This window comes from Dermacentor silvarum, chromosome 4 (assembly GCF_013339745.2).
Source record: "Dermacentor silvarum isolate Dsil-2018 chromosome 4, BIME_Dsil_1.4, whole genome shotgun sequence".
Classification (NCBI taxonomy): domain Eukaryota; kingdom Metazoa; phylum Arthropoda; class Arachnida; order Ixodida; family Ixodidae; genus Dermacentor; species Dermacentor silvarum.
In genome coordinates, this window is record NC_051157.2 from 29,981,439 (window position 1) to 29,994,895 (window position 13,457).

The 13,457-nt window shown below is 44.2% G+C and overlaps 1 protein-coding gene across 8 annotated transcripts in view; it reads right to left on the minus strand.

Annotated features, from left to right (window-relative positions):
- Positions 1-13,457, minus strand: part of LOC119449696 (sodium-dependent dopamine transporter) — a 145,400-nt gene that overhangs the window by 37,877 nt on the left and 94,066 nt on the right. Inside the window, exon 1 of one of the 8 annotated variants that reach the window (XM_049665379.1) lies at positions 3,179-3,503. The exons of the other annotated variants lie outside the window; for them this stretch is intronic. Within the exon in view, the coding sequence (XP_049521336.1) occupies positions 3,179-3,304 (126 nt within the window). The 5' untranslated portion in view covers positions 3,305-3,503. Of the gene's footprint in view, positions 1-3,178; positions 3,504-13,457 lie in introns of those variants that run through there. 8 annotated transcript variants of the gene reach the window in all.

Below are 13,457 nucleotides of genomic sequence, written 5' to 3' on the forward strand. Positions count from 1 at the left end.
AAAGTTATGCTGCTGCATTTTGCAAACTTACCAATTTTGGAAAATCCCTTTAAAGAATTAAGGCCCTAATTGAAATTCCGCTTGCAACTGTCATTAGTAATGAACTTTTTCTCTTAATTGCAACCATTTCTGCGTTTAACATGTACTTGAATAGGTGGCATCGGAGTTGGGCCTGAGCTTATGCTTCCTCTTAAGTCTTATGATTGTTTATATTCCAGTTTTTCTTACATTCACAAGTGTAACGAAACAGTCGTAACACTTGTACGGTGACTCAGACTATTTCTTATATCTTCATTTGAATTAACAATATTCTTCAACGTGACCATTAACCATAGATTATTCGAATGCGTTGACGACCGGAGATGGGCTGGTGATTATTCAGGAAACGTCGTTTAGGTGTGTAGGAACACGAACGAGATGTGTGGTACCCCGAATGTGGTAGATCAAGTGTGTGTGTCCCGCGACAGGGGCCGAACAGTAACAAATGTTATCATAACTGATTTACCAAAGCGTTCAAAAAACATACAGTTTCAGGGAGACGGAACAGATGAATAGTCTTTATAAAAAAGAGCACCGGTTAAGCGCAGACGCATGCACACATGCAGTATCATGGACACACAAAGGCAGCGTAAGGCGAGAAACGTAATTACATGAAATGACAAATAGAGGAAGTGGAAAGCAACAAGAAAGTACCCGACACGCGAACTGTAGCGTTATAAAGATGCACTTTAGAATGAGTGATGTCGGAAGCATCAAGTTAATGCTGGATATTTCTGAACAGATAGTAAGATTAACAAATTTATTTATACTCCAGATAAGCTTCGTTAATGAAATATTTCGAACTGGGGGGAGGGGACATTGCGTAACTCGGAAAGTGCGCGTTAAATAATCACACAGCTGAAAATATATTGCTGCAGAGTACTATAGTTTAGTCAATCGTATACATATCGAAATCAAGAGAGTTACTAAATAATTTGTTTTTCGAGGACCTAATGCGCCCATTGGCAGTGTTTTTGGTGTCTGTTGTATAATACCCCAGAATATTTCTTAATCTGACTTGTTTGCATTAGATCGTTTAATCTGAGATGAGTGTGACAAAAATGGAAAGGCATTTCTGCACACTGTGAAATTCAATGGGCAACATCACGAAAAAAAAAAGGAAAGATAACTAGTGAAATGATTTCGAGCAGTGAAAGTGATAAGAAGATTGCAAGCTTTTTCCTTGCTCCATTGGCATGATAACAACTCCACATAAAAAATAGAGAAAGAAACATGTATTCGTGTGGCATAAAGACAGGAGACGCTCAGTTAGACAGGGCCATTTAGCTGTTTTTACTAGCAGACCGGAAGCCGATGGTAAGGCAGTAAATTCAATACTTCGCAAATATGCCTCGCATTCTGTTTGGCATGATATAAGAAGCATCGGAAGATATGCCATACTTAGCCGTTATTGTGACGGCATAAAATCTTCTGACGCAACATGTCTAAGGGTTTAGCGCGACTCTTTTATGAGCCATTACAGATGTATTCCACCATGTACTACACATGTATGCCTGAGAGTAAAGATAGTGTTGCGACGAATCCTTAATTTATTGCAAATCAGGGCTAAAATGAAGCTTCATCTGCATCACTCGTTCATATAAACGTGAAACACAGAAAACATTTTATTAGGCAGTCGCGAAACTGATTTCAGTAAGATTTACTCCATTCTATAATTGTAAGTAAAATTAAAGCAACCACTGGGAGCACACTACTCCATGCTATCAGCAATTATTATTTTTTTTTAGGGAAAGAACTTTAGAACTTCGCAACAAAAGCGAATGCTGCACTTTTTTGTAAAGTGCACGTGATTAAGTGCTTAAAGCGAGCTAAATTTACATGATCATTTACATTTGGCGTGAATTTGCAACCTTGTTTGTGTGAGTTTTGCGTAAGTTATGTTCACGAGATAGGTGTATTTTTCTAGAGTAGTGCATAATACATCACCTTTGCCCGCTTTATACTTTCTATAAAAGTCACCACAACAAAATAAAAGTAGAACTAACGTACGAGGTTAGACCTTTCCGGGATCCCTTGGCTGATTATCAGAAATTAAGAGTAAAAAAGGCGCTGTCCTTGCGAAACGCGAGATACGCCAGCCAATGATGACGTTATCGCGTTCACACGTGAACGTTGCGCAACATCAGCGAAACATCAGCAACATCGCAAAGGTTCCTGCGTAAACAGACTACGATATACTGACAGCATGGCAACATTGTTCTAATCAGCATTTTAGTGTGCGATCTTCAAACCCATATGTTGCGTGGCAGGCCCCGGTAAACAATGTTCTTTACTCGACCAATCAGCGCGCGAATTAATTAATATTGCAGTGACACACGCACATGATTCAAAATTTTTGAATATCATAGACATAAGTATAACAATGGTTAATATTGAGGGCTCTCTTCTTTTTTGGGACGTGATAAGGTAAAAATGTGCAAAAGTTAAATAGAAGAAAACATAGAAGAAAAAAAGTGGATACACTATTTCGCCCGTAAGGCATAACAAAGCCAGACGTTTGATCGCGCACGTGTGCAAACTCGCCACCGCCCTGACGATTATTAAATGTTTCAGTCTATGCCGTTTATAAAGAGATGACGAACGCGGCAACAAGCTTATCGCTGGTAATATACCGGAATGTTTAATGCAGAAGAAATGCGTAAGGTCAGTAAACCTTAAGACGCCACTGTATACAACAAGCAAACCTGAAGGGAGAATCACAGTTTTCGGTCACTCCACCCTGGAAGCTTTCTTAGTATAAAGGGGCTGTGTGGAATGAACGCCAGCAAACTTACCCGATCAGCCATAAAACGAGGTAAAAGTCCAGGCACCAATGAAGAAGCAACCAGAGATTCTCCAGAAAAGTGTTATACCTGACGCGCGTACGTGCATTCACTCCCTTGGGAGGCACCTATACTTCGAGTATAGAGTGACTGTACGAAGTCAGCGCTAAGCGGTTCGCCGAATAAAAAAAAATACCATGAACAGTCGCTAAGCTATCAACATTTCTTGAAAGTAGACGCCTTGGTTAGCACGTAGACTGAGGAATAAAAGAAGCACTGTCTTAAGCTCCGAGAGGATATAGTATAACGTCGATCGCTATGCGTACCTCGGAAGAGAGATCTCGTCGGAAGCTTACCCGCACGCAGAGTCCGGTGACTATAGGTGACCTTCGCACTCCGCTGAAGATCCCAATGCAAGAGCGAAGAAAGCGGCTCACGCACATCAATCCTTTCGAGAACCTGTCCTGCGCTTCGATTATCATTCAATAGAAACTGCCGCTTCGGCAAAAAACCCGATGTCGCATTCGCGGTAGGTCTGGCAAAGCCAACTCCTTGCTCCGCCATTCACTTGTCGATTCACTGCTGCCAATTGCTGGGCGCGTTACGTTATAAACAACAGCTGTGACAGAGGTTCATGCAAGTGATGGAAATGTTTGGACAAACGAACGTATATCTCTGGTTAGGGCGCCCTCGCTTACAATGTCGCCGGGCAAGTGTACGCAGAGGTATACAGGGGGAAATAAAGTGGACTTTGCCCGCTTTTGTCGACGAAGGGAAAATTGACAAGCCCATATCGGGGCTCAATTGAAACCTAACAAAGCACTGATTAGGCAGCAGGCAGCGCGACGAATAAAAGAGCGCAGGTTGCACACGCTTGGAGAAACGTCGCACAACCATCACACGCCGACGCAGAAACGCACTCTTAAATAAAGAAGGTCGTAGAAGTTACTACCTAGCTAGTGTCACACCATTTGCTACCTTACTATAACGGCGGTTGGTAACGACAGAGTTAGTAAGATAACTAGCTGAACAAAATAGTCCCTGTTACTAATGGGTCTCAGCTACCAATTACAAACGCTGTTAGCACCACCATTTGATACAAATATTCTCAACTCTGCTGCAAATATCGAACCAGATGTGGCGTATTCCACAAAGCGACCGATATATGTGTTATAGAACATAAACTTTGAACCCGGTGGTGCCATCTGCGTTCGGAATTGGTAGCTGAGACCCATTAGTACCCATTAGTGTGTCTGTTTTGTTTTTTCATCTCCCTGTCTTTCTATGTGTGGGCTTTTTTTCTTCATCTTTATGTCTTCCCTTACCTCTTCCGAAGACCAGTGCAGGGTAGCAAACTGGATATCTATCTTCCGGTTAGCCTCCCTGCCTTTAGCATCTCATTTATCTGTCTCTGTCTCTCTTGTTTAGTCAGTTACGTTACTCTATCGTCACCAACTGCAGTTATACTAACATGCAAATGGTGTGACAGTTAGTAGTAACTACCGCGACCTTTTCTTTTAAAAGAGCCGTACGCAGAAGCGACTCTAGAAGTATATAACGACAGGGTAGCGTAGACGCAATATATCACAAGCGGTGTTGAAGCAACCGTTAGTTTTGTTATAATGTTTTGGTGGCGTTTTAATGAGTGTAATCAGGTTAGCTTTACTAAGTGTAAGCTTCACCGCTGAAGTCGAATTTTAGTCTTACAGAAAAGCTGCAATGTCGAGAAAGTTTCATGAAAGGGATGAAAGAATGGCTCACATGTAAATACTGCAAAAGCCCATACAAGGGATCACTTGTAGCCTCGTCCTATTGACAACACTTTCTTCTAGAGGCACCTTCACTTGTAGTTTCTTCCTATACTTCAAGGGCCGCATTCACAAAAACTTCCTTACGCCAAGACTGTTCGTAGAAGCAGGCGTCAGCCAATCGTGATGTTGGAAATATCATTAGCGAAGGCGGTTGGACAACAATGGCAAACAGCACAATACGAACGGAATGTTTGTGAATTCGGCCCCTGATGAATACCAGCATTCTCGTTCATAAACGAAGGAGAGAAAGAAATAAAATGAGATATGAAAGGCAGGGAAGTTAACCAGATTAAATGTCCGGTTCTATAGAATACTCGGTCGGTAACACGCACGCAATCCCGGCGAAGAGATTCCACTCTCTCACGAAAGCTTCCCACTACCCTTTCAAGAGTGATTGCTTGCTGGACGTGGCGCTTCGAGTGCGTTACATATCGTCTGGCAAAGACATCTAGTGGTTCCAATAAACCACTCACACTGCATCGTAACTGCGTACAAACGTCAATGTACTTGAAGAAGGTCACATATTCAATAGTATATACTGCGCGAAAGTGTGACAGTCGTAAGGGGCGTGCCCTGCGCGGACGACGCTCTCACTCGGAGGGTCGCGCAGTTGCATGATCGCGCTCCTGAAGGGGGTATTCCAATTTGGATGGTTGCTCTGCTTTTATCTGACCGCTGATGACAAGTGCGACTGCCACTATAGGGTGCCAAGTTGCTGTTGACCAAAGTCGAAGTCCTTTAGGTACGTGGAATTAAACAGGCACATGGAATAACAGCTCCCGCCAGTATTCCATTCGCCATTCGTTGTCTTACTAAGAGCTATAGAGAGCGGGAACTGGAACCACGAACTAAAAAAAAAAAAAAAAAAAAAAAAAAAAAAAAAACAAGAGCAACGCGCGTCTTTCACGGTCGCCTGCATTCGGCGTACCCAACCTTATCGTGACCACGATGGCGTCGGAACACGAGATCATGAGTGTTATTCAGTTCTATTGAGTCCCCGCCCAGTCACGCCGGACGCGCGCCGCACCTTCGGCCAGCAGAAACATGGACGCTTACGACCTGTGGTTGGTGGATCGATGGAGGGGTGCATGATATACTATTTAAGGAAATGAACGGCCCGGTGACGGTTAAAGGACCACTAAAGGGAAACATTAAATCAGCTTAGACTCGACAATTATTCTTTGAGAACTATATCTTCGCCAATTCCGCGATGACTGGTTAATTACAAGAGGAGAAAATGAAAATGTAAAAAAAAAGTTTTTTGTTTCCTTTGTCTTTTTTTTATTTCGCGTCGTAACCCAGCGCCGGTAGGTCAGTGTGATATCACGGATTTCAAAGTATTTCTTTTCGTATTTGGGCCACGTTTGGCTCAGTCAAAGTTCCCGAAAGTTGTCACGTTTAAACTTTGGCTCCTTTAGAACACAATGTAGTCCATGGTTACCGATAAACAATTAACTAGGCTCTACCAGACGCCACAATATGCATGACGTCATGGCTTGCTGGTGCGGGAACTTAGGCGGCGGCACCGCCAATCTTTCTTTTCTACCCAGCCTCTTATTACGGTAAGAGTGGCGTTTCTGCTATTGTCGAACAGTAATTTACTAATACAGGTGAAATAATTTTCTTCTTTAGTGTTCTTTACGGGTGTTATAGGAAATGAAGCGATGGAACTATGCTAATAATTAATGCATCATGCGCGCCGTGATATAGAAGGCCGAAGGGGTCAGCCCCCTCTCTCGCAAACATTAAAAAGAATAACACCTCAGCAACTAACAAATGGAAAAACTGACAGCAAATGGAAAAAAAAAAGCGAAAGCGATCGAAAAAGTAATATATCACGTGTTATTCAAGTCGAGCTCGATATATCTGCCCCATATGAACGTCCGATCTTAAACTTAGCGGTGATTACCACCATATCTGTACATTCAGTACTGGAACATATATGTCAGCAGATGAAAAATGATGAAAAACAACAGAGAAGCCCGCGAATACACGCAAGTTTGCCGCGCAACGGGCCGTTCGAGGCACTTTGCGTGTATTCGCGAGCTTCCTTGATGCTTGGAAAAACACCTTTTTTTTAGGAAGCTGTATCGGGAGCTTTTCATGTTGCTCAACAACTTTCTCATTGACAGTTTTCATCCAATTATAATACTTGAGAAGTATATTAATTAATTAGGACTAATTATGTAATTAGGTGGAATGCAAAAAAAAATAATCTGAGTATCTCCAAGCGATGGCAAACATCATTACCGTGGTCCTGTCCACCTACGTGGCATTTGAATATTTTTGAACTTTGGCTCAAGTTACCTGGGACACCCTATTTAATGTGTGTGATTTCCTAGGCTAAGCACCACCATTTGTTAATATGATCGTAGCAATTCCCAACGACGCCCGGGTAACTAACTTCTCAGTATGAGTCAGCATCCCCACCTCACACGTCAAATTAATCATTTCCTTACTATATATAGACACAGCAGCTTGTCCAGTTCGGGTTTCCTACGATGGACCGAACGCAATCCTGTGTGGACCAGCCCGAAGGCGGCATCCGCCATCACCAAGCGCCTGGACCACCACGGCAGTAAATATCGCGCGGATACTGACCACTAATTTACGATAGTTAGGCCAATAAATCATATTTACATTGTCTTCTATTCCTATACTTCAATTCGCGCTATAAATATTAGTAGACCCATTGGGAGAAGATGCATGAAGAAGAAACGTTGTAGCGAGGGAATACGAGAGAGGCAAGAAAGCAGCCTGCAGCGACAACGTATTGTCCACCGTGAGATATTTGTGGCGATTTGTGCTACTGCGATTTGCACTGTGGGCGCGACGCGCTCGGCAATGCATTGCATACAAAACCTCGATCCCGTAAAGGGCAACGCTCATTCGAGATACTACAGCAGGTGCGAAGCTTACAGGCGACACCGCAGAGATACGTTTCACAGGCAAATATTTGCAAAGATAGTATGCGCACGTCGCGATGTGCATGCTTAGTACAAAAAAGAAAAAAAACTGAACCATGGCAGGGACTCCAAGTTATCTACCGTCATCTTTCTTATCGCTGTACTTAGTCCGGGTGCGTGGGGAATGCGACGCGCACTCACCCTATATTATTAACCAAGTGTAAAGGCGTAGCTGTCACCAGCAAAAACATCGACAACAATTCCTCTGTTTATGTTTATCTTTAAAAAAAGACGGGGTGGTCCATTGCTAGAAGAGCTTTAATTCGTGCACTTATATAAATGTTCACATTGAAGAGCGCTGGACTGTAGAAATTAATCAAAGCCCTTCACTACAGCCTCTCTCATGCAGCCCAGGCTTATCCTTGGGACATTCAACCGCTTAATTTAATCTCTCAGTAGGAAGTACTATTAAATAATAAATAAGGCTGCATCCGCTTCAGCGCGGCTAGTGGCATTTCCTCGAACTCCTTGCATCCCGCAACGCTTCGTCTATATAGACTATAAGTCACTGCCCAGAAACCAGCCCGATGACACGGCTCTATAAAAAAGCTTGCGCCGTTTCGGAAGAGCTGCTCAGCGCGAAGGCGAAGCCCACTCGAAGTCACCGCCGTGGCTCTTTGTTTTGTGCGACTCGCAGATAGAAAAAACCGCGGCGCATGTTTTATTCATGAGTAACCCGTGTTCTTAATCCCACGGGCGCTTTCAGAATTGCGCAGCGTCTTCGGGAGGTGCGGTCACAGCCCCCAAATATGCAAGAGCAAACAAGGACGGCATTGACCTCAAGAAAGGGTGCACGTTGTTCTTTCTTTAAATTTTCCTGTTCTTTTTGGAGATGGCAGGCCAATACACACACACACACACACACACACACACACACACACACACACACACACACACACACACACACACACACACACACACACACACACACACACACACACACACACACACACACACACACACGCACGCACGCACGCACGCACAACGTAATCTGCGAGCAAACTTAAAAAGGGTGAACGGCTTACTCCTCGAAATCAGGATTTGCCCACGCCTATTTGTCATTTTGGTCTGAAAACCATAAATGCTAACGCAACAAACCGAAATTCTGGCATGCACCAACCACAGACCAGCAACTTCTTTAACCTTATCTAGAACGCGCTCTTTTAGAGTCTTGTTTGTTTGTTTTTCACACCACTGTAAACACCATAAACAAAACAAAAAATAAATAAATAATAGAACAGTTAACCACAAGACTCAGGATAAGAGTTGGGGCCGGAGGACGCGCATGTATAACATTATCCGCTGCTCGTACAACTTTTCGGCGGGCATTTTGTTTCTCTTTTTCTTTGTGTGTATGCGTGCTTGTGTCTCCCTCTGCGAAACTTCTTGTTCCTATGGCATACGGAAAACCAGTTTGCAGCAGTGTCGTTCCTCGTATACGCCGTTTGCGCGAGCTGCCCGGATAGTCAGCGGGTGGGTTATATAGACGGGCAGCCTTGAGCAATGGCGGTGGTCGTCCGTGAAAAGCGCTGATTCAGTCGGGGCCCTGCCTTCCCACACGCAGGGTCAATGCATCACTTTCCGACGGTTTTCTCTCCTGATCATTTATTGCTGGACAGAGCTAGCTGCACTGCATGAGAAGGTGGCTGCGAGTGCCGGGCCGCTCCTGCTGCTCCCACGCCACGTGACGCGCCCGCGACCTCCGCTGTCCCCTTATTTTTGTGACACAGAGGACATTTGTCAGCAGAGCTGAGTGCCTTGAGTTAAATGCGACCCGTAGCTCGACCTGGTTGCACATACGTCTTTGCGGTTGGAAGATGACTATTATAGCTACCTCTTTTCGCTGATGCGCGGTCAGTTCGGCGCACCCTCCTTATTTCTTTACGTGATTGTCGTCTAATAGTGCATGCACTATGTCTGTCTTTTATCCTCGTTCATAGTGTGCGCTTGTCTAAGTTCACAAGCATGATTTCACTATTGCCCAGAAACACCTAAAGAAAATTCGTACACAAGAACATTTGTTTGTCACGTTCTGACGTGTGGCATAATGTTACTTCTTGCAAAGTGCATGTATACTGATATAATTCTCTTAAATACGCGATAGCAATTGACCACCTGTGAACGTGCCAGCAACGCTGTGATCCGAGAACAAACTTGAAAGTCGTACTAGACGAGCTGCAGCCATTATTACTTCAGGTTTAGCTATAACTCCATAGTCGAGAGCTTGAGACATTCGGTGTTTCTTCTTTTTTTCTCTTAGCACTATCGTTTAAGGCCGTCGATGGCACGTAAAACTACCATTTCCTTTGAGACGACCGTATAAGAACCATTCAATCACATTACTGCAAGTAGCCACGCCACAACAAGGAGATTGAAAAAGGTCAGTATAGAGTGCTTTAATTTCAGCTGACTTCTTGCCTAAGAATCTACAGGGAAAAGTTGGTGTTCAACTATTGCCAACTGTTCCCTTCTGTCACTTGGGTCTACTCTTAATGCGCGTCGCATATCCGCCCCATCGATGGCTTATATTCTCAGATTCACATGGTTTCATAAACAACCATTATCCTTCTCTGTGAATACAAAAGATCTGCCTTGATTGCGCTTTTTCCGCGACCACGATACATTGAGACAAGTAGTTCTCTCGATATAAGTCCACAGACATGGGCAACATTGAAATGGCGATTGCTGCATTGCCGTTCACAGATTATACATTTACTGCTACTCTAAATATAAGACAAACGAGTGGACGTCAGAGAGGTAGAAATAAAACAATAGAAAAAAGGAAGCGAGGTTTTAACCATGTAGTAACTGTCCGATTGGCTACTCTACAAAGGGGAATGGGAAAAGGGTAGAAAAGATGCGGAGAAAAAGAAAGATGTGAAAGAAATTTATCAGAATGACTAAAGGTAATACGTATATGAGTGTTGTTATAATCATCAATCACGGTCATCTCCAAGCACTGACTATTCCATGGTCTGAGTATACGTGCACCTAGCAACCACGCCCGATACACGGAGCGCCATGACGAACCATGCATCGCCTCTATGAAAGAAAATACCGGAACCACAAACGCCCAGCCCGCTTAGTAAGTCACGACAACTACATTGTCCCAAGATCGCTGAGCGAGCCCGCAAGTGCCCATTACATATCCCAGCCGCTTGAAACTCTTTCAGCCTTGGTGTCCGGCGTGTGCAACCGCCTGCAGTTCCGGCGCCAGCCGTCAGAAAATAGCAACTCCTAACGTCGTGACTGTCTCTGCGAGTGTAGGAGTATGCCTAGAAGAAACAGGACCCGTACTCACAAAGAAAACGCCCTTGCGCTACAACTGTTCGTTACAGCACATGTCAGTCAATTGTGACCTTGGGAACATTACTAGGGAAAGTAGCCGGCAAATAGCAGTTGTTTTATTGCAGTGAACATGAACTTCATTTACTTAACACAGGTGCGTATGAGTTGCTCCTGCTGTTTGTGTTTTGTTTTGTTCTCGTCTAGTTCACATTTATGTTTTCTTTTAAAGCAAAGCCTTCCTTTGCATCTTCCTTCAAATTTCCCGCTGCTGCTGGCCTGCTGTGTTGCCAATTAGCTCTTGGCGAATACGTGGAGTCATACTGAAAGTAATAGCGTCGTGACGCTGTTGCCATCGTGCCATCGTGATTCCTGTTGGCTCCTGGCTACTGTTTTTGACGACTGGCCGGTACCGGACATAGTGCAAACAAACACAGGGATATTATTCAAGCGCGAATTTTGCTTTTTTTTATTAGCCTCTAAGATACTTTCATTTATTCTCTTCTCATTTTTTGACAACATATGGAGGCGACAAACGAAGCTGTTGAGCTACGTTCCTTCTCTTTCATCCATTTTAACGTTAACAAGTTGCTTTACGAAACGTCGATAAGTCAGCTAAGCCAGTGTGATCACGAACTTCCTTTAGTTTGATAGCACGATCCACTTTCTACGTAGGCAAAGTTAGACACGTGAAGCACAGTTTTAACACAGAGGAGAGGGAGCGAGAGAGAAAAAAAACACAAGAGAAAGAACGTGTTGCCCAACAATCCGTGAAAGCTCGTATGGCTTTCAGGCGCACGTTAATGTTACAGAGAACGCTATGATCCGCGAAGTAATCACACGTCGGTTACGGCTTACTGGAGAGCCCAATTGGTGACAACAAAACGAGCGACCTTGCTGGCACTCGCGCTATAGGAATTCAAGGACTCCGTCGAAGCACGCTGTTCACTTTCGTGTAACCCTGAAGACAATTCAGCCTACCGCAAAATAGAATTCAATGCGACGCCGTTAAAGGCGCGAAAGGTTTAACCCTTATGGTGCGAGACAGCGGAGACTAACGATCGCCTCTTTCAGCCGCGCTTACGCAAGACGATGCGGGTTTCGTAAGCAGCCAGGCGACCCTCCATTAAATTCATTGGCCCGTATTGTCTTGGCTCCGGTGAGGCGTCGCCCAACGTCTCTAGCCTTCATATGAGAAACGCAGTGATACAAGCTGCCTCGGTGTTGTGCGGTCTAAGATCATTCCTTTTAATACAAAGTGCTTAGTAGTTGTTGGCGGCTATAAGCGGAGCCGCCTGCTCCTTTTCGCGTAGAATTATATATGAAAGATGTTAAAACAAGGCGGCGGTGAAGAAGGAAATTGTGACAGAAAAGAATAAATCACATGAGATACACGCAACGTTATGTCGCATACGTAAATCTGCTAAAGTCAACTCCACCTGACTTCGTGTTTTCTCTCGTGATCTGCGTTGAAGATACTTATTACCCGACTTTACCTTTAAGTGTGTTTTATGTACAAAGATAATGCTAGCCGACGCAATTGGTACTACATTTTATTGCTTTGCGCCAATTTCTTGAGGCATACATAACAAGAACACGCTGTAATGGTGCGAGCTGTTATACATTAGTTACTGAGTTCGGGAGTGGCGTCTACAATTTGTTCTCATGCCATAAATTGAACGGCGCAGTCGCATTCCCACAACGTGTCAGGGAAGCCTGCTTGACGTGGATAGCATGTGGTAGCACTCGCGGAAACCTCAGAAATTTTGCTCACGTAGCAGCCATTTAGGTGAAACACGACGCCACAAAAACAGTATGAAGCAACCGAAGCCCCCGCACGGAAAGAAAGAAGAGGATATAGAAAAAAAAAAGGATTAGCAGATCCCACACGCACTGTGGGAATCGGTTTAAGCGATGTTTTCATTAGTGTTTGCGAATAACGCTGTTTTTGTTTAACGACCATTCGCAAGTGTAGAGGGCACGACCAAGTTGGACACATTTTCGCCGGAAAACGCCTAGCTCAACATAAAATTGCGGCGCTCGAACACACGGGCCCCACGCATGATGACGAAGGAATGACGACGATATGACGATGACGGCAAAACGACGACGGAATGTCCAAGAATGCATCTGGGGATAGAGAACGACAGAATGCGCTACTACTTGACTGAAGAGAAATACCAAACGAGGATTCAAGCAAGAAGGATTGCCTAACAAGACGAATCCAAGGGGGCAGTTGAATATACAGTGGTAAAAAAAAAGAAATTGATGCAAAATATAGATAATAAAAAGAAATCATCAGGCGGACTTCAACGATTACTCAGGTTCCGGACTTAACTCACTGCGACAGCAGCGAGCTCTCGAAGCAGGCACCACCATCTATTTCAAGAACATATTTGCTATGAACACAACGTCGTCTTCATCTGCTACTGCATTGCTCGATGTGGCCTCCGAAATGCGTACGCAGACATCAGCGCTCTCAGAGTCAGTGTGACACTCAGAACCCCGCACCTAACTACTAAGCGCCGAAGCTGCCCAATAGCGCAGTGGTCAGCGCGTCCAGCTCCCAACTG